Source organism: Schistocerca nitens, chromosome 2 (genome assembly GCF_023898315.1).
Source record: "Schistocerca nitens isolate TAMUIC-IGC-003100 chromosome 2, iqSchNite1.1, whole genome shotgun sequence".
In the NCBI taxonomy this organism is placed as follows: Eukaryota; Metazoa; Arthropoda; class Insecta; order Orthoptera; family Acrididae; genus Schistocerca; species Schistocerca nitens.
The window spans coordinates 1,004,534,701-1,004,557,483 of record NC_064615.1 but is presented as its reverse complement, the minus strand read 5'-3'; the positions used below and the strand labels follow the sequence as shown (position 1 = coordinate 1,004,557,483).

The 22,783-nt window shown below is 39.8% G+C and overlaps 1 protein-coding gene across 2 annotated transcripts in view; it reads right to left on the bottom strand.

The window, feature by feature from the left end:
• The window catches only part of LOC126237352 (AN1-type zinc finger protein 4-like), a 97,937-nt gene that overhangs the window by 21,358 nt on the left and 53,796 nt on the right, over positions 1-22,783 (bottom strand). For both annotated transcript variants that reach the window (XM_049947417.1, XM_049947418.1), the window contains exons 2-3: positions 16,438-16,639; positions 8,386-8,535 (exon numbers count right to left, since the gene is read on the bottom strand). In XM_049947417.1, coding sequence (XP_049803374.1) covers positions 8,386-8,535; positions 16,438-16,639 — 352 coding nt within the window. The remainder of the gene's footprint in view (positions 1-8,385; positions 8,536-16,437; positions 16,640-22,783) is intronic.

The window sequence follows — 22,783 nt, the reverse complement described above, 5'->3', positions numbered from 1 at the left end:
AAGTGGGGGCTCAGCCGGGATGTTTAAGTGCATCGATGATAGTAGTGCAGCGATAAATTTCGTAAGTGCTTAGCATTCCAAAAAAAAAAAGTTTATTTGTGCAGTGTGTCAACAGTGAAAATATGTCAAAAATAAATAAATAAAGTGTGTTTGTGCGACTACAAAAAAGTATCATCACACCGCTCGGAAGATTAACGCCTGGATTATGTCAATGGATTTCATCAATCAAGACTTCAGCTTCAATAAAAACCGAATATAAGTGAAGAAAGCCAACAAGAACACCGACCACGACATCATAGCATAGACATAAAGCAAGGTATTTTGTTGTTGTTGTCAATTAAAATAATTAATTGTTAACATGTCTTTACCTAAGAGTGATGAGATCGTAGGAAATGTAAAAATTGAACCAGGGGGTGGTGAACAATTAAACTTAACAGAGTGGCTAGCAGAGTTTGCAAATCAAATAAGCTCGCAACTCAAACAATCAAGTGAAGAAAGCACAGATAGACTGGATAAGTTACGTTTGGATTTTAAACAATCAAATGAACAAGTAAGTTTGAAACTTAAAGAAAACACAGATAGACTGGATAAGTTAAGTTTGGATTTTGATCTGTTAAGTACTCATCTCAATGAGAAGTGTGAGGAAATTAAAACTACCCTCAGTAAGGACACTAGGGAGCAGCTGATATACTTCAGAAAAGAATTTCAAGTTAAAGTTGAAAGTTTAAATGAAAACATACAAGCGAACACAGACAGCATTGCTGTCATCTACAACAGAGTAGATACTGAAGCTAAAAGATTAGATCAGAGAATAGACAAAACATCAGAAAACCTTAGACAGGAATACAACCTGTACACCACTAATGTAGATACAAAAGTAGAAAATATACACACTAAATATACACAATTGGAGGACGCATTGATGTCCAAACAAACGATTTACAATCAAAATACAATGAATGGGCACATCCAAGTGAAATGCTTTCCTGGTGAAAATCTGCACCCTACTGACTTTATTCACCAATGTAAGGATATGTTTGTTGTAGGAATGTCTGATAACATAAAAATTAAGTTAGTAAAACGGTTTCTAGAAGGGGAGGCCCTATCCTGGGCAAATGAGAATAATGATTCTTGGAATACTTTTGAAGAGTTTGAAGCTAAATTTATTTGCAAATTTTGGTCACAATCCATACAAGCCAGATTAAAGTCAGAATTTCTAAATGGACCAGTGTATAGAGGGAAAGTAGGGGAATGCAAAAATTTTGCAGAGATCAACTGAAAAAACTTGCTCATTTAAATAACTCTTTTGATATTATGACACAAATTGATGTTTTAAAAAGAAGATTACCAGAGAGACTGCAGTGGGAATTGGTCCATGGACCAGACGATTCAATGGAAGAGTTCCTGAAATTTGTAGATAGATTAGATAGGGCCTTGGAAAGAGAAAGTAACCAAAGTTTTGGCTCTGGCAACAACCAGTATGGGGGGTGGAACAGGAATGTAAATAGAGATTATTATTATGGGAGGAGAGACTTTGAAAATTCTGGAAATAATGCTCCAAATAGGGGAGATAGGAGATATGAAAATGATTTCAAAAACTATACACAGGAGGGAGGATGGAGGAGAGATAACAGGAATGATAGAAATAGGTATTGGGGAAGAGAACAAGATAGAAGGGGGTTTGTTGAAACTAGTGAACAAAACGACAGCTACAAACGGACAGACCGAGGAAACCAGCCGGGAAACGGTGGACAGTCCCACTAGATGTCCGTAGTTTTGGGGCTAGACAATATTATGACAGGACAACACATAACCGAAACTGGAAAAGGAGAGGATACAATGTAAAGAGTAATTACCATGAAAATACTGAAGTTGTTAGAATGAATAAATTAGAATTTAATAAAAGGTTTTGGGATACTATGAGTAAAAGTGATACAGTTAATAAAAACTGTGTTCAAGCACAGGTAGTTAGTGAAAGTGCAGAAGTTGAAGGTATTGCAGAGTTCCATAGTTGGGCTGAAAAGGATACTGGTGTGAATAACAAGTCAGACACACCACAAGTAGAATCTATTTTGGGGGGTTTATTTGATAAGAAGGGGGATGACGAAGTGTTTAATGGAGCCAAAGACTCAATTGCTGAGATTCAGATACATAGGGGGGAAACTGCAGATGGGGTTGTTGTCGAGGAGGAGGAAGAAGTAATAGAGGGACATTTAAATAATGATCCTAAATCAAGTGATGTTATTGATGAGAGTGTAGAGGAAGAAATAAAAGTATTTGTAGAATTGAAAAGTGATGATGAGATAAAGGTAAGTGATGTGACAAACATGGGTAATAATGAGGTTAATTTAAGTGAAATGCAGACTAGGGAATGTGTATCTGAGGACAAGCTATTGCCTATTGGGAACTATGAAATGCTAATCTATGAGAATGGTACTAATAATAATATTAAAGAAAATATTAAGGGATGGAATGTAAATGTGTGTTTTCAAGGAAAAGGGGAAAAGTTTTTAGAAGTTTTGTGGAACAACTATGGAAACTGTATAAACAAAGATGCCTTTTGGAAAGAATTAGCAAAGGTAAGTGCAACCTTGTATCCTATATGGTGGATAAGAATCCGTAGTGGACTTTATAAAAAATGGGGTGAAAACAATAATTTGTTGAGTGGCAACACAGTGTTAAGAGGAACAGATAAAAACAAAGGTTTATATTTAAATGTCAATGCTATGCAGACAGAGAGGGATGTGGCTAAATGTAGGAAAGAGACATTAGACTTAGGAACTAAAGAAATTGAAAATGATCTATTGTTTGAAAATACTAAAATAGACAAAGATGTTGAGCTAGGTTGTCCATATGTTAAAGTAAACAATGACATTGGTCCATTTGAAATAAAAGAAAGCCCACAACCTAATGGATATAGACTTTATCTTTCCCAGATCAAGAAGGTTATTTGGATTAAGAAACATCACTGAATTGAAACCATATAAACATGATCAAGCACATTTCCCTGTTTGAATACAGTTACTTACCCAGTTTCCATAAAGCATGTTATCAGCAAAGTTTTTACTGGGTGTGTCAAATAGCAACTACCACTCATGCTACAGACCCTGGAAAAGTTCCAGATCTCTGAGAGAATGTTTTTATAGTTTTATTGTCACTATTGAATATTAAATTTTGAGACATCTTCTTTACTTGCAATGGGCAAGAAGGTGACAAACATTTATTACTTTCTTTTTGTATTGTTGAATATGGGACATACTTGCACCAAATATAAAAGACAATGAAAAAATTGTTGTGCAAGACCCATCATTTTGTTACTATTCTTTTCTTAGGCATAAGATTGGTGTACAATTTTCTACAGCTAATCAGATGTTCACCAAGTTTGATGTTTATGTTATGTTGTGACCAAATTGAAGTGTGCAATTTTGGTATTAATATGTTCTTGTACTATCTTGACTATGTGTCTCAATGGGAGACAAATTTTTTTTTAAATATTTTTTTTTAAATTGCATATTATATTCATACATGTGACTTCTCTAGTGTTTGTGTTGATATATCATGTCCATACTTATAATTATGTACTTTGTTTTCATTTCCTTTATGTGGCTCTAAACAAGCAGACAGGTGCAATATGTTCCTATGGACATCTGACCTGTCCATCTATGTAATATATTTATGTTCCTTCTATTATCTTGATTATTCTGTGACTCAATGAGAGCTGACTTTGAAAAAATTTACATATTTTTTATATCTTAAAATCACATGTGAGATATTTGTGTCTGTTTTTGATCATTTTCCATGTGGCTCACTGGGAGCAAAGATTAACATTTTTTTTTACTTTCATATATTACTAAATATTTTTATTATGCTGTCATACTGAGAGCCATAACACAAAGTGCATTTAAAACAACACAACTAAAATATTCGCAGGAAAAAGTCATTTTGAAACGGTGTAACGGTCATTGTATACATACACATTATGCATAGTAATTGACACATTTGTCCTAGTCGGCTAATATCATTAACATTCTGTAAATGATATTACCCGAGGGGGGTATTGTAACGGAACATATTAAAGGCTTTACTTTCCCGAAGTATGCGATACCCTCCAAATTCAACCAGTTTAATGAGTATTTATGATTATAGAAAAGTTATTGTGTATGTTAACAATGATTGCACAACATGTCTCCATAAACAGTCAACCCATTAAATTATACTGAATAACTGACCCACACAAAAGTTAATATCACATGATCATTGATACAGCAAATGTCATCATGAAAAACACTAAATTTATCTTAAATAATTGATATGAAGTACGAAAAATAGTGACCAACTTAGGTATTTTGGATCTCCTTAAATAAAAATCACCCAGTGAAACCTATTTGTTCACTAGGAGCGTTTTCACTCAGTATTCACGTAATCAATCCTATTTTAGACGAAACCCAATGTAATTCTTCATAATTCATGTTACTTACTTATTTATGCAAATTAGAGAAGTCAATTGACAAACTTCTAAAAAACAGCCTTTTTGTAACAAAGAATTATTCTGTCAAGTCAACAAATCTGTCTGTCATTTTAATAACATGTTAAATTATGTCACTCGATGCAAATTAATAACTTTTCTGCACAAATTATGATAACAGATGTACATGTGACTCATAAACTATATCTCTTTTTAGTAGTTCTTTGACAATGTTATAAATACAAGCAGCGAGAAGGGTCGAAAGAGCAGTCGGAGGCAGTCAGGGGAGTCGGAATGTCACTTTGGTGAAGTGTGTTTCTGTGTTGTTGTTTGGCAAAACAAGGCAAAGAACATGTAAAGGAAGTACTACTTTGTGTTGTGTTATGGTCTTTGGTGGACAGTGGAATTAATATGGCCACTAAAGTAATAAATATTTGATGTTTACATACGTGTTGGTTTCGCTCGTTCTTTATCATCAAAAGCACATGAAAAACACGGGACCTCATGTTTTTTAACCCTAGACAACCAGATTTAGAGCCAGCATCAGCATCGAGACACAGCAGCGATCCAGCAAGCAGCAGCGATTACTACAATACAATACATTGTAATGGCGCCAACCTAACATCAAGTGCTAACAAGCTCCGTAAATTGGAGTGAAATAGTGCGTTTACAGCAATTAGCGATATCAACGACAACCAGGTGGACCATTACAAGGCGCTGTTGACTAGGCGTCAGTGTCAGTTGATGCTAAGATGGCGACCGCTCAACAGAAAGCTTTTTGTGTTATTGAGTACGGCAGAAGTGAATCGACGACAGTTGTTCAGCGTGCATTTCGAACGAAGTATGGTGTTAAACCTCCTGATAGGTGGTGTATTAAACGTTGGTATAAACAGTTTACAGAGAATGGGTGTTTGTGCAAAGGGAAAAGTTCTGGACGGCCGAGAACGAGTGATGAAAATGTAGCACGCATCCAGCAAGCATTTGTTCGCAGCCCAGGAAAATCGACTCGCAGAGCTAGCAGAGAGCTGCAAATTCCACAATCAACTGTATGGAGAGTCCTACGAAAAAGGTTAGTTATGAAACCTTATCGACTGAAATTGGTTCAAGCACTGTCTGCAGCTGATAAGATTAAAAGAATCGATTTCTGTGATTTTATCCTTGCTCAAATGGAAACAGATTGTGTTTAGTGATGAAGCAACTTTCCACACTAACGGGAAAGTCAACCGTCACAATGTCTGTATATGGGGCACTGAGAATCTGCGGGAAACAACTCAGTATGAACGTGACTCGCCTAAGGTGAACATTTTCTGTGCCATTTCAGCCAATAAAGTTTTTGGTCCCTTTTTCTTTGAAGGTGCTACTGTAACTGGACTACAGTATCTGGAGATGTTAGAGAATTGGCTGTTCCCTCAGCTCGAACAAGAAGCACAACAATTCATATTTCAGCAGGATGGAGCGCCACCACATTGGCACTTATCTGTCCGTAACTACCTGAACGTCAACAACCCGAGGCGATGGATCGGCCGCCAGGCAGCCCGTGACAGAGCACTTCATCACTGGCCTCCAAGAAGCCCTGATCTTACCCCCTGCGATTTTTTCTTATGGGGGTATGTTAAGGATATGGTGTTTCGGCCACCTCTCCCAGCCACCATTGATGATTTGAAACGAGAAATAACAGCAGCTATCCACACTGTTACGCCTGATATGCTACAGAGAGTGTGGAACGAGTTGGAATATCGGGTTGATATTGCTTGGGTGTCTGGAGGGGGCCATATTGAACATCTCTGAACTTGTTTTTGAGTGAAAAAAAAAAAACCTTTTTAAATACTCTTTGTAATGATGTATAACAGAAGGTTATATTATGTTTCTTTCATTAAATACACATTTTTAAAGTTGTGGTATTCTTTTTGAATCACCCTATATTCTTCTTCACTTTCTGAGTTGTTAAATTCAATGTCAAACTCATGATAACTATAGCCACCCTTTTCCTGGAAGCACTGCCGAAACAAAAATACAGGACAGCGGCTCTAAGCATACATTATGTTGTCACGTATCCAAAGCTGAACATAGTAAAGATGGTATCTAGTGGCAACAAACTCAACCAAAACATGACAGCCAGGCTATAAATGTAAGACCAGATGCTCTCTAGTGGCTGAACACTTAACTATCAGTGCAGACACAGATATTGTAAGTCGGGTTTTATTCATTTTTTGGAAGTCTGTTCTTAGGTTGCATGTGTATACTCAGCATTTCTGTCAAAATAATAAAAATGAGATAACTTGGGGTTGTATGTTAAGGGGTAAGAAAACACACTATTAGCTGACACTACACTTATCAATTCACACAAGAGGAACACATATCATTAGCTTCTATCACTAAATAAAGCTTCTACTCCTCTGGCAACTGAGCAGGACACTCATCTGTAACAGACCACCTCCCTTATCTGTTGTTGCAGCAAATAATGATCTGGGCGGGAAAGCCATTATTGTGAGGAAAAGGTCACTATTGAACATTTTTGTCATTCCTGATGTCACAAACAATAATATATTTTTAATCACTGTGTTTAGAACCCTACACTAATAAATGAGAAAATAGTTGTTTTTTAATATTGCAAAAAAACTGGTGAGTGATGGAACACTTATGACTTTGTTTTTGGGTTTGAGAGACGCAAATAGATAAGAATCAGCTGCCTTGTTCATTTAGCATTTTCATTGTTGAAGAGTGAGCACTGAGTTAGTCGTAGCACTGTTAAGCATAAGACATTTATGGTTTATTAATGAATTCGTCGATAACTCAGAGTGTAGCAAAATGGGATTGTAATCGTAAAGTCGTTGGTTTGAATCTTCCTAGTTTCTAATTTTTTTTTAACTTTTCAAAATTATATATTTATTAAAACATGGTTATGTTATGTTTTTTACCATATATGGAATCAAATTTTTAATGAAAATATTTTTCTTAAATGAGTCTTCACCAGAAATGTGAATATTCACAATAAATTAAAATTTGGTACAATAATGGTAAACATCAAAGACAAAATCAAACACTTTTTTATTTCCTAACATTGAACGGTATTATTATTATTATTATTATTATTATTATTATTTATTGATGCACACAATTTTTCATGTAACAAATTTTAATTTATCTTCATATGATCTATAATTAAAAATAAAAAGATATTATTTTTATTACAATATTATGATTCAATATTTATTAATTCACATTTTCATTTGTTAATAGATGTGGAATTCATACAAGTATGCTACAAGCGAGATCCGAGTCAGCAACTTTATGACTGCAATCCATTATTCTATGGGCTGCAACAAGTTTGCATATAAACTCCATTTTTTTTTTTTTTTCTTTTCGCAGTGAACGGATTCTCATAAATCTTCCAATATAGCAGATTTCTTGGACCTCTTTTGACGACTGTGATGTACTGCTTTAAGACACTGATGTCAGGGCAAAGACCTTCACATCCTGTAAGTACGAAGAAAATCGAAGAGGACAAATCCATAAGATATCCTTGTAAATGAGATCTATACTGATGTGAACATTCCATTTGCACCTGGCAATCCCAAGTTGGAAACCTATTGGTACACACTTCTTACAGCTACGTGATTAAGACATGAGCCACACAAATATTCCACATGTGTCTCATACCTACTGTCCATAAGCTTTATAGCATAATAGAGATGTCATCACCCTCCCTACACCCATGTTCCTTCTGGTATGTGGTAAGAAGCAGTAAAAGAATACATTCCCTTTCAAGTTCTATCCATAGCACTAATACAGTAATTCTCAATGATTTTATTGTCTCTCACAAAATATATTTTTATGAACAATTTCCAAAGAATTGTTAATTGAATTTGGAAACAAAACTTTAATAAAAGCATTTCTTTACAAAATAACAGAAATCATACCGAATGGATGAGCCGCTCCAAGATTCAGAAAGCGGAGAATAGGTTCCATCGCCATTTTCAATCACCCTAAACAAATTAACATGATCTCCATCCTTAAATACAAGAACTGTAACACGACATCCTGGTGGTAAATGTTCAAAAACATCCTCCCTGAAACAAAGATGCCAAATTTATAAACAGAGTATTACCTCATTTCTGAGATTCATCAATGACCTGCATATAACACACAATACCAACAGAAATGTGGGTTTTTCTCAAGCATAGAATAATAAAGTTATTATGCAGTTTGCATTTAGTTACAGTAAATTTATTATAACAAATATTAAAAATATGCCAAAAAATTAAAATGATTTTCAACTGCTTTGCATTACTATTTTTGTAATTACAGCAAAGATTGGTCAAAATAATGTAAGTACTTGATAAACACTAATTTCTCTGCCACCAGATATTTTACTAGCTAGAATGCTGTCCTAATGATCAGCAGCAGTTTGTTCTTAATTGTTAATGACAGGACTCACAAAATACTACATAGTGCTACACATTCATCTAAATTCATTACTATGTTCCAATGCTTGAATATGCATTCCCAAGAAGCACACAGAGTAGTAAGAATGTATTGGCTTTTCAGTCAATATTTTATTTTTAAATGCAGGTTAGGCTTTACCGTGATTGTTATTGATTTCAAATGAAACAACAAGTTCACTGTTACCAATCACTGTTTCTTTATCTCCACTATGCATTTCAAAGGTTTAAACCTCCATCATCAGGTCGGTATGAGATACGCATGTGTTGTATTACGATTTTTGGAGGAACTTGTGCGACTGTCTCCAGTGGTCACAGGTTCCTTTCACTGTCTTAACACATCACTTGTACACTGTCATACTTTATAAACAAACTGCTGGAGACATTGCCACAGGTTGCTCCAAAAACTGTAACACAACACATGTCATACTAACAAATGTATATACACCTGATGGAGATACAAACCTTTGAAATGCATTGTGGAGATAAATAAACAGTGACTGGTAACAGTAAACTTGTTGTTTCATTCGATGTTATCATTTTATATTTTATGGCAACTTCATTTATCTGTCTCCTCAGTAGACTGAACAAGGTGGCGCAATGTAGATACTCTGGAATTCTATTTGGGATGACATTGATTCAAATGGTTGTCAGATTTAGGTTTCCACGATTTACCTAAATCACTCAAGGTGAATGCCAAGATGGTTCCTTTGAGAAGTGGCAGTTGATTTTCCTCCTCATCCTATGTCAAACAGAGCTTTTGCTCTGTCTTTAAAGATCTCATTGTTGAATAAATGTTAAACCCCAATTTTCTCCTCCTCTTTCTTCTTTTCATCTCCTTTTCATTTCCTCCCCTTGTATATTCAGCCATTAGATTTTAAAAAAGAGCAATCATAACACAGATGTCGCATTGTACTGTCAAATTAATGTTTTCATAAATTTATTTTAAATGTTCCATCCAAACAATTGTCCGTATTATTAATTCTATCTAGGTTTGACAGTGATCACAGCTGCGTTGAGAGATAATTGTGATAATGAAATATAGCACACATGTTCATTTCTTATTTTTTTCAGTTACTAGCTGTTACCCATGGCTGTGCTCACTTATCAATAGTTTTGTAAAGATCATGGATCGTCGGTAAGTAAGCTGTTGTACAGGCAATAAAGTCAGCTATGTTAACATATCTGCTTGTCTGGGTAAGCATAGCATATCCACGCAATTCGTGCAGTGGGACATGGGCATATTCACTTTATTACAACACATACAATATGCAGCAAATTTATTTGATGTAACTTTGGTGACTCACACATCACTAGTCAATGTGCTTTTTTTTCCTCTCCTCTTTTTAGTTAGTTAATATTGGAAATTAAATCTCTTCATGTTTAAAATGGAAAAAATAAAAAAAGTCCTTTCTTTGAGTTTCTGATATTCATTCTGCTTCATTAAAAACCACTAGCATTCCAAAAGTGTCGTCAGTCCTCACTGAATTCCAAGTTGTATAATTTGTGAGTGGAAACCACAAAGATGATTAAAAACTTTTGGAATGATTAAACTTATTTTCTGCAGCACCTTTCTCAAACGATCCAATGTCGCTGTTGAATGTAAGACTGGTAGTCCAGTATGTCCAGAGTAACTGTGGTAATTTAGTAGTGAGTGAAATGAATCACATACCAAGCCTGTGAGTGGTGTTTTGTCCCAAGAAACATGCACCAGTCTGGTTCGAATACCACATTCAAACTGATGGTGGTAGAGGCTCATTCTGGTAATTAATGCCCGTTTCTTTCTTGTCCGTGACCAAATTGCATTTTGATCTGAACAAATGAATCTACATTTTCTGTACATGATCTGATGTTAGACTGATGATGTTCAGCTTCACTACAGCAGGAAACTTCACACATATTACAGTAAACCAAGTGGAACTGACATCTGACAGTAGAGTTTTTGATGAACATTTTGGCAAGCTCTGCTCCAGTCTGTCGATGCGTAACTCATGTCAAGTTGGTGTACTGGTGGATGTGTAAATGCTTGTTAGTGTAAAAGAACTGTGGCATTATGGAGAGATTCCTCCCCCTTGTAAACTGCCATTATGAAATACAACTGCACATAATGCAGTGGGGACTGTGTAAAGCATGAATATTGGCAGTGACTTGTTGACTGGAACACAAGACCACAAGCAGTTGATACGTGTCAGTAGTTTTGTTATGATGAGTGATGGTACTAAACTAAAATGTGGAGTTTCTAAAATTATTAAATAGCGGTAAACTGACAAAAGAAGAAAATAAATAATTTGTAGTTCGGTGCACTGCAAATTTGATGTTACTTGTATGTACAATAAGTCAGCTGCCCTCATGTGTGTGTGCCTGTTACTTGCTGCTGCACTTGCCCCTCATAATCAAATGCTGTCTCACTCTCAGCCTTCCACATTCTACACGCAAAGACATGACCTCTCTCTGCTTGTCGCACAGCCTTTAAACGACACTATTGTCACAAAATAAATCTCGGGTGAACAGCCTGGTATGAGTGTGCATAGGACACAATATTTCGGGAATCAACCACGTTGCCATCATCAGGTGCGCTGATGTACTGACCGGCGGTGGGCCGGCGCTAATCCCCCTCCCACTCCTCCCTCAGGCGCTTCCTATGAGTCGGTGCGGTCCGTACCCTGCGCGCGGTCCAGGTACAGCGTCCGCAGGGCACGGACTGCACCAACTCATAGGAAGCACCTGAGGGAGGAGCGGGAGGGGGATTGTCCTATATATACATGGCGCTGGCCCACCACCGGTCAGTACATCAGTGCACTTGATGATGGCAACGTGGTCGTTTGCCGAAACACTGTGTCCTATGCACACTCATACCACGCTGTTCACCCGAGATTTATTTCGTCATAAAATACGCCTGGAGAAATTGAAGAATGACGACACTATTGTCGTTTAGTTTCTCAGAATCTACAAGCGGCGAGAGACACTAATCAGCTAAAATGCGAGAGGTTTGCGACTGATATTAGGATGGAAGTATGGACTGAACACTTTGTGTTTTGTATAAGCATTGTAACCATTACATTTAATCATATTATGTAGAACCGTTTCACAAATATGATATAAGTTCGAAGTCAAAGACTAAACAGTTTTTTTTTTCCCCAAAGAGTAATATTATGTCTCCATATTTTGCATTATGGTCTTCAAATAAGTAAATATCTTGTACTACACACTTGCTAAAGTAGCCTATGTTATTCATCAGCATTTAAGCTATCTCCATATTTCATTAAAATCAGTTCAGCGGTATTGTCAAGAAAGTGTAACAGATGAAATTACATTTGATTTATTTTGCATTTATAATATTAGTATCGATTTGCCAAATGCTCTTCCTCCTTCCTAGGTGAATTACTTCTTTATTATTGACTTTCAAAGGAAGTGAGGAGGATTAGGATATAACATCCTATTAATGACAATGTCAACTTTAAACATCAAACCATGGAAAATCCAGGATGGAATGTAACAATACGAGAGAAGGAAAGTTGCTACTCACCATATAGTGGAGATGCTGAGTCGCAACACGCACGATAAAAAGATTCACACAATAAGGCCTTTGTCAGCGCGCGCGCACACACGCACGCACACACACACACACACACACACACACACACACACACACATGCAACTTGCACACGCGTCTGCAGTCTCAGAGAGCTGAAACTACACTGTGAGCAGCAGCACCTGTGCATGATGGGAGTGGCGACTGGGTGGGGGTAAGAAGGAGACTGGGGCGGGGAGGGGGAGGGATAGTATGGCGGGAGTGGCGGACAGTGAAGTGTTTCAGTTTAGACGGAGGATAGGAGGGAAGGTGTGGAGGGGGTAAGTAGCAGAAAGGAGAGAAATAAAAATAAATTAAAAGACTAGTTGTGGCGGTGGAACGACGGTTGTGTAGTGCTGGAGGGGGCTGGATGCGTGAGGGCAGTGACTAACGAAGGTTGAGGCCAGGAGGGTTACAGGAACATAAGGATGTACTGCAGGGAAAGTTCCCACCTGTGCAATTCAGAAAAGCTGGTGTTGGTGGGAAGGATCCATATGGCACAGGCTGTGAAGCAGTCATTGAGATGAGGGGTATCATGTTTGGCAGTGTGTTCAGCTACAAGGTGGTCCACTTGTTTTTTGACCACAGTCTGTCGGTGACCGTTCATGCGGACAGACAGCTTGTTGGTTGTCATGCCTACATAGAATGCAGCACAGTGGTTGCAGCTGAGCTTGTAAATCACATGACTGGTTTCACAGGTAGCCCTGCCCTTGACGGGATAGGTGATGTTAGTGGCCGGACAGGAGTGGGTGGTGGTAGGAGGATGTATGGGACAGGTCTTGCATCTAGGTCTATTGCAGGGGTATGAGCCATGAGGTAAGTGCAGGGGTATGAGCCATGAGGTAAGGGATTGGGAGCAGGTGTTGTGTAAGGATGGATGAGTACCGTGTGTACGTTTGGTGGACGGCAGAACACCACGGTAGGAGGGATGGAAAGGATAGTGGGTAGGACATTTCTCATTTCAGGGCACAACGAGAGGTAATCGAAACCCAGGCCGAGAATGTAATTCAGTTGCTCCAGTCCCGGATGGTACTGAATTACGAGGGGAATGCTCCTCTGTGGCTGGACTGTGGGACTTTGGAAGGTGGTGGGAGACTGGAAAGATAAGGCACGGGAGATTTGTTTTTGTACAAGGGTGGGAGGATAATTACGGTCAGTGGAGGCTTCAGTGAGACCCTCGGTATATTTAGAGAGGGACTGCTTGTCACTGCAGATGCGACGACCACGGGTGGCTAGGCTGTACGGAAGGGACTTTTTGGTATGAAATGGGTGGCTGCTGTTGAAGTGGAGGTACTGCTGGTGGTTAGTAGGTTTGATATGGAAGGAGGTACTGATGTAGCCATCTCTGAGGTGGCGGTCAACATCTAGGAAGGTGGCTTGTTGGGAATCCTAAACCCCTCACCTGGTTCAGATTCATAGATGACATCTCTGCTATCTGGATTGAAGGTGAGGACACCTTATTCACATTCCTCCAGAACCTCAACAACTTCTTCCCCATTTGATTCACCTGGTCCTACTCAACCCAAAAAGCCACCTTCCTAGATGTTGACCTCCACCTCAGAAATAGCTACATCAGTACCTCCGTCCATATCCAACCTACTAACCACCAACAATACCTCCACTTCGACATCTACCACCCATTAGATACCAAGAAGTCCCTTCCATACAGCCTAGCCACCCAGGGTCGTCGCATCTGCAGTGACGAGCAGTCCCTCTCTAAATATACCAAACAATTTACAAAGGCATTATCATACCTTCCACACACAAGATTAAGGACACTTGGAAGGCGAGGAGCAAGAAGCAGAAGTGCAAGCTCTGTTAAGTGATATGTCTGAATAATCTTCTCCAAAATTTTCACTATGAAAATATATTTTTGTTTTCAGGAGGAACATTCAACAAATGCATCTGCATTTTGAGCATGTTACCATACTGCTTTTCAGATCACTAAAGAACTGTGTAGTTTCACTGAAGGAGAGTTCATAAAGGCATGTTGGTGTCTGCAGCTCGTGAGAGACTTCAAGAGTTCTAAGTGGTTACTCTCTCTGTCAACCATTCAATGCAGAATTTAAGGATTCAGAATTCAAGAAATTGCAAACAACATTTCAGATAAGGTAGTGGTTCTTGCAAAAAATTTTATTGCCTTTACTTTGGCACTGGATGAGTGCACGACATTTCTGACAGCTCAGTTGGTGATTTACATTTGCTCAGTTGATAGTAGTCTCATCACCATAGAAGATTTACTCTGCAACTTGACATGTCTTCTTTACAGTAAGTATCAATGAAAAACAATTCAAACGGGGCAGATATTCTCACTTGTATGCAAGAGTTCTGAAAATATGGGTCTGCAATAGAAGAATCTCACCTCTGTGTCTACAGGCTGTGCAGTGGCTACACATGGCCGAAATATTGGTTTTGAGGCTCTTTATGAGGGGTACTAAAATTGTTGTACATTCCACAAGAGATTTTTGCAACACACTGGTGATGTAACATATCATAGTGAAATATGCTGGCTGAGTCATGGTAAAGAGTCAGAGATTTTCTTTTAACTTCAGAGTAGATAGGTACATTCACGGAAATGAGTAGTAATGTTGTTGCTGAATTGAAAAACGAATGGTGGATAGCAGATTCGGCCTTCCTGTGTGATATTACGCATCATATGAATGTTTTGAATTTGGCATTGCAAGATTAAAAACAAGTTAATAACTGAGATGTACGACCACATTCAGAGCTTTAAGATGAAACCCTCTCTGTGGAATAGACAGCTAGGAAGTGGGAACACAGTTCATTTTTCCATGTTGTCATCTTTAGCGATGGGAACACAGCAGTATTTTGAACAGTATCAAAATATACTCAGTGATCTTCTCCATGACTTTTATATGAATTATCCTCAAGAGAAATTTCCATGACTTTATAAGGCTGTAGCTTGATTATGTCGATGTTCAGATCAATATAATTACATCAACAACTTTTTTCTGCTATGAAGAGAATGAAATCTACACACAGAAGCTCACTGACAGACTTCTGTTTAAAATCTTTTCTTTGAATTAGCACTGTTCAGAAACTGGTACCAGATATTGATGCTTTAGTGAAAAGCAAAATACCTAATATTAATTGACATCCTACATTTTTATTTTTAATGTTTAAATAAAATGGTTTCAAAATACAAATTTCTTTCAATTCAAATTTCATCCTAAAACATCATTCATCATAGAGCTGCATTAATCCTAAGAAATATCACGTTTCATAATTAGCTGCCCCATGTTCTTCACTTCATTAAAATATTAAAGTAGCTGTACATTTCAGTTCATTGTCACTTCTCAATAATACAACTGTCTTAGTAAATAAATTTTCCATGACACACGTTAATGAGTGACTGAAGTGATACATCTCCATGTAACATTACAACCAGCCACAGAGTTTTGTGAAGCTGTCTTGTTCCAATGCCACTCCCCTCTCTTACCCTCACTACTACTCCTCCCATCATACCAGTAGATCAATAAACAGGCCTGCTCTAGGCTGTGGCTAATCCATTTCTCCACAATAGCCTTTTCCAGAAGTGTTCATCGCACAGATCATGTAAGAGAGCTGTTGTATTGTTTGGAAAGTATGGACAATTACTGGCAGAATTCAAGGTGTGAAGACAAGTCATGAATTGTGTCCGATAACTCAGTCAGTCAAAGTACTGCCCATGGAAAGCAAAGTTATAGGTTCCAGTTTCAGTCCAGAGTACAATTTTAATCAGCATGGAAGTTTTAAATAGTGTGCACGCACACACACACACACACACACACACACACACACACACACACACACATGTAGAGAGAGAGAGAGAGAGAGAGAGAGAGAGAGAGAGTTGTGAAAAATTCAGTACAGATGCAAGAAATAAATTACAGAACAATGTTCACAAAACAAAAAACTGCATAAAATCTAGTAACTTCCAATATACGTGTATACTTTACCTGTTACTTTCAACAAAATCTCTTAATTCTTTCCAGGTGGTATCATCAGTCGGTGGAAGCCGTCTTGTGCTGATTGGTCCTCCACGCATCGAGAGCACAAGCTTAAGTGTTGCTCCATCTTTAATTGAATAATCTATCAAGCATGAAGAGTCATCAAGTTCCTGTAGGTTGTACAGAAGATGTTGCTGAGAAACAGGGATTCCTGAAAGAAATATGAAACTCAGTTAATGAAGAATCGAAGATTAAAAGCTCTGAGTAAGAAATCTTTCTATTACATTAAACAATGTATAATACTAAAAAATCTATGAGGATGTGCTGAAAAGTAATGCCCATGAATTTTTTATGTGAACACTCAAAGATTTTTAAACAAAACTAACTTTATCAACATTCCGCATCTTCATTCTTCATGGCTACACATTTATCTTTAAACATAATCACGCTGATGATGAAAATGTTTCTCCCAACGAGAGATCAGTTTGTTGATACCATCACTGCAGAATGTTTGACTTTGTTGACAGAGCCACAGCTCACCTCTGCTTGTACTGTTTCGTCACTACAAACGTGAATTCCTCCAATGTGTTCTTTAACTTTTGGATAAAAATCAGATGCGGCCAAGTTGGGTCGGCATGGAGGATGAACATTGAACCCAAGGGGTATGAATGTTGCAGACATCACAGAGCTCTTGTGTACCGTATTTACTCGAATCTAAGTCGCACTTTTTTCCGGTGTTTTGTAATCCAAAAATCCGCCTGCGGCTTAGAATCGAGTGCAACGTAAGTGGAAGTTCTGAAAAATGTTGGTAGGTGCCGCCACAACTAACTTCTGCCGTCGAATATACACTCCTGGAAATTGAAATAAGAACACCGTGAATTCATTGTCCCAGGAAGGGGAAACTTTATTGACACATTCCTGGGGTCAGATACATCACATGATCACACTGACAGAACCACAGGCACATAGACACAGGCAACAGAGCATGCACAATGTCGGCACTAGTACAGTGTATATCCACCTTTCGCAGCAATGCAGGCTGCTATTCTCCCATGGAGACGATCGAGAGATGCTGGATGTAGTCCTGTGGAACGGCTTGCCATGCCATTTCCACCTGGCGCCTCAGTTGGACCAGCGTTCGTGCTGGACGTGCAGACCGCGTGAGACGACGCTTCATCCAGTCCCAAACATGCTCAATGGGGGCAGATCCGAAGATCTTGCTGGCCAAGGTAGTTGACTTACACCTTCTAGAGCACGTTGGGTGGCACGGGATACATGCGGACGTGCATTGTCCTGTTGGAACAGCAAGTTCCCTTGCCGGTCTAGGAATGGTAGAACGATGGGTTCGATGACGGTTTGGATGTACCGTGCACTATTCAGTGTCCCCTCGACGATCACCAGTGGTGTACGGCCAGTGTAGGAGATCGCTCCCCACACCATGATGCCGGGTGTTGGCCCTGTGTGCCTCGGTCGTATGCAGTCCTGATTGTGGCGCTCACCTGCACGGCGCCAAACACGCATACGACCATCATTGGCACCAAAGCAGAAGCGACTCTCATCGCTGAAGACGACACGTCTCCATTCGTCCCTCCATTCACGCCTGTCGCGACACCACTGGAGGCGGGCTGCACGATGTTGGGGCGTGAGCGGAAGACGGCCTAACGGTGTGCGGGACCGTAGCCCAGCTTCATGGAGACGGTTGCGAATGGTCCTCGCCGATACCCCAGGAGCAACAGTGTCCCTAATTTGCTGGGAAGTGGCGGTGCGGTCCCCTACGGCACTGCGTAGGATCCTACGGTCTTGGCGTGCATCCGTGCGTCGCTGCGGTCCGGTCCCAGGTCGACGGGCACGTGCACCTTCCGCCGACCACTGGCGACAACATCGATGTACTGTGGAGACCTCACGCCCCACGTGTTAAGCAATTCGGCGGTACGTCCACCCGGCCTCCCGCATGCCCACTATACGCCCTCGCTCAAAGTCCGTCAGCTGCACATACGGTTCACGTCCACGCTGTCGCGGCATGCTACCAGTGTTAAAGACTGCGATGGAGCTCCGTATGCCACGGCAAACTGGCTGACACTGACGGCGGCGGTGCACAAATGCTGCGCAGCTAGCGCCATTCGACGGCCAACACCGCGGTTCCTGGTGTGTCCGCTGTGCCGTGCGTGTGATCATTGCTTGTACAGCCCTCTCGCAGTGTCCGGAGCAAGTATGGTAGGTCTGACGCACCGGTGTCAATGTGTTCTTTTTTCCATTTCCAGGAGTGTATGTAGCGCTACACAGGCATGTTTTGCAGGCACAAAGATAAATACTGGCGCCAAAACCTCTGCGTCAGTAAATAAATTAAAAAAAAAAGAAAGATGGAAGATGAGCTTTTTTCTCCGCCCCGAGTTTCGACCAATGCATTTTCATACATTATCCAACGAAGTAAATACAAATTCCGTATTGTTCATCTTCGAATGTAGCAGCATTTCAATGTACTACGAAAATCCGACTGGCAAGACTGTTTGGGATGTTTGTCAATATGGCCAACTCTACGTTCTGAATTTTTTCCTATCTGTGAGAAGAGATGGTTGCTAATTGGACCTTTTATGAACTGTGAATCACATGCAGTATTCTCTTCACGATAAGAATAATACGAATATAAACATTTTGCCATGTATTGTTTCGTGTTTGCTGGTATCTCATTTAAATTCTGTCTGCCTAATAAACTACGAAACTAGAATGAGACAACAGAAAACGCGGAAGAATATACGTATCATGTCATGTTTATATTCGTATTATTCTTATGCCTAATAGTGATACAGTCAGAAATGAAGCACGGCAATTGACTAGATTTTTAAATCTAAGATGACTCTAATTTCTGTGCAGAAAATGTACTAAAGAGGCGTCTGCAAAGATTTTCAAACGGAGAAATATTTTTGTTAAACTCTCGTTCAAAACTTCTACCATACGCAGTCTATTATTTGGTTCTTGTTGATCATTATCAAAGAAAGCTGCAGTGTAAGTAACAACAAATTGCAGTCTCTTGCTATTGTTTCGTTTAAAACGGCGGTAGCGTGCACAAAAGCAAGCCATGTCGCGAGCGGCGACAGGCCGTAAACACTCATTATCAGAATGCAACAAACAGTGCATGACACAGTACAGTAATGCTTCTTCAGCTTAGAGTGATGTAAACACCTATAACAAAGAGAACGGCGCCTATCAGACCAAAGAAAAATAAGCAATCAATTCAAACCAGACGAAGCACGTGAAAAAGGAAGGGTACCCGTATAAATACGGACGGAGCGCCTGACGCATAGCAATGGCTACCTGGTAAAGCTTAACTTCTAAGCTTACGACTCTAAGCAAACTACTGTAGCTGTATCGTCATTCGTTTGACCTAAATTGGGTCTCATATTACAATGGACCAACTTTGTTTCGATTTGGAGGTGCGGCCTAAAACTGTTCTCTCCCCTTGAATTTCGAGTCTCAAATTTCAGGTGCGGCTTAGATTCAGGAATTTTTTTTTTCCTTGATTTCGAGTCTCATTTTTTAGGTGCGGCTTAGATTCGAGTAAATACGGTAGTCTGGCACTGTCATGCTGAAGGAGAGGGTTCTCCAGGCGTGGACAAACTCTTTGAATTCGTGTTTTCAGTTTTCTGAGGTTTTCACAGTACCTCGCAGAGTTTATGGTGGTGTCCTTAGGCATGAATTCCAAATGGACCACATCCTGAATATCTCAGAACACTGTGAGCATGATGTTGCCTGTTGATGGCATGGTCTTTAACTTTTTGGTGTTTGTGATCCTTTATGGCAGAACTCCATTGGTGCTCCCTCCTTTTGAAGTTAAAACAATACATCAGATGGATGTGTCTGGCTGACCGCAAGAATAAAAAAGGAGAGGCCAGCCACTATGCAACACACTAAAACCTCCAGCCTAAAAGCTTAGGCAACGGTCCAGACACATCACAAAACTTCAGTTACATTCATCTCATCATCAGGTACAATAAAGAGCAGACACCAACGATATTTGCCCATTCCCTTGCATCACAGTATAAAATGCAAATCTGTTAAAATATGGTATATGGTGATTTGCACACCACAAGCATCACAAAACAGGGGATCCTCTCACCATAGTAAGAAGCCACGTGTAAGAGGGCAGTGCCCGATGCGAAGATGTGTACAGGTCACTTCATCCCGCCTGAGTAACTGGCAGGAGGAACGCCATGGCCGGATAGTTAACTTCACCAACCACAGCTTATTGTCCATCACTGCCAGCCATGCCTCACCCCCACACTTATATAATGCAGAAACGACAAACTACAAGGAAACAGGTCAATTTGCCACATCTTGTCCTCTGCAGGCCTCCTTGGCAGCCCATTCGGCCTGTTCATTTTCCTGTATCCCTACACAACCTGGCACCCAGCAGAATGACACCTGCTTTATCTGCCGCTGGAGAATGTATAGTTGGTCATACATCAGAGGGGCTAATTTTTCAGCTGGACACAGATTCTGTAACAACTGTAAGGTTCTGGAGGAATCGGAGGAGATGAGAAACTGTCTGCCCTGAATATGACACACTTGCTCCAGTGCTTTCTGGATCGTGTGGAGCTCTGCTGAGAAAACTGTATTCCCATAACAAAGGTGAATCCCAGCGACATGGTCAGGAACATGACAGAGCAGCCAAGGGAATTGCCTAGTTTGCAGCCATCAGTGTACATTACTGTGAAACTGTGCTGTATATCTAAAATGTTAAAAAACAGATCGAAATGTAAAATCTGACATATGATATTTCTTAAAATTGGTCAAGTCTATAATAACTCTGGGCCTCCGGAGGAGCCACGGTGGAAAACTGCTCCAACTGCAATGTAAAACATGAAGACTGGCCACATCCATATCAAAAGCTACTCCTGTGCATGAATCCCTTAGGGCCTTGTTGCCCATTTCTGGTTACGAGAAAGCCTTTCCATTGGATGCCAAGCAATGGTATGGTACATGGGTGTGTATGGTGTGGACAATGTTTTATATGCCTGGCGCATCGTAAGCAGCTGTCGTCTGATGTGAAATAGTGGTTCACCAGCCTCTGCACAGAGGCTTGGTATGGGGCTTGATCTGTATGCACCAGGGGCCAACCGAATCCCTTCGTGGTGCACCATGTCTAACATCTTTAAATAAAAAGGTCTCGTAGACCCACACACCAAGTACCCATAATCAAACCGAGATCGCACAACTGTACTGTAAAACCGCAGCAGACAAGTCCTGTCTGCTCCCCATACACTCTGCCCAAGACATTTTGAAATACTTAGAGCCTTAAGGCACCATTTTTCCAGGTTCATAAGTTGTGGCAATCATGTAAGTTTACAGTCAAATATGAGGCCTATAAACCTCACTGCGTCTTTAGAAGTAAGAACAATGTCCCTCATCTCCAACTCAGGAAAGTTTAAAATGGAACAACAATGGTAAAACACACACACACACACACACACACACACACACACACACACAGACACACACACACACACACACACACACACAGACTTCTCGGTTGAGAACTTAAAACCACTCTTCTGCACTCATTCATCTGAATGTCTAAGAGTTAGTTGCAACTGACGTTTTGTCATAGCATGGCTTGAAGAAGAGCCAAACACAGAGAAGTCATCCAAAAACAAAGAACATTGGACAGGACTTTTCACTACTGACGTAATAGTATTAATAACTATGGCAAAGACAGTTACAGGTAAAAACATTACCTTGAGGGACACCATTCTCTTCTTCAACGCAATAAGAAAGGATGTTACCGACTCAATATAAAAAATACCGTGGCAAGAGAAAGGACCGGATAAAAATGGGAAGACTTCCATGAAACCCTCATTCGTGAAGCTTCTCGAGGATAAGATGCCTCTATGTAGTACTGTAGGCCTCCTCGATGTCAAAATATATATCCAGAAGGTGATGCCGGCATAGGGCAGCCTGTTGTATAGCTGCCTACAGGAGGGCCACATTATCAAAGGTGGAGCTATACCTCCTGAACCCGTACTAAAAGCAACTAAGGAGTTACCTAGATTCTAAGGTCCGGACGAGGTGGCAGTTAACCATCTACTCCAAGGTCTTTCCCATGCAGCTAGTGTGGAAAACACTACGATAAGTACTTGAGCACGTACGGTCTTTTCCACATTTTAAAAGAGGAATTAAAACTGCCTCACACCATGAGTCAGGAAAGTGACACGATGCCCAAATGACATTAAAAAGTGCCAAGAGGATGTCTGTTTCACCTTGTGAGGTGCTGCAGCATACTGTAATAGATTCTATCATGACCAGCGGATGTGTCACGAGCAGCAGACAATACAGAATCCAGTTCCCACAGGGAAAATGG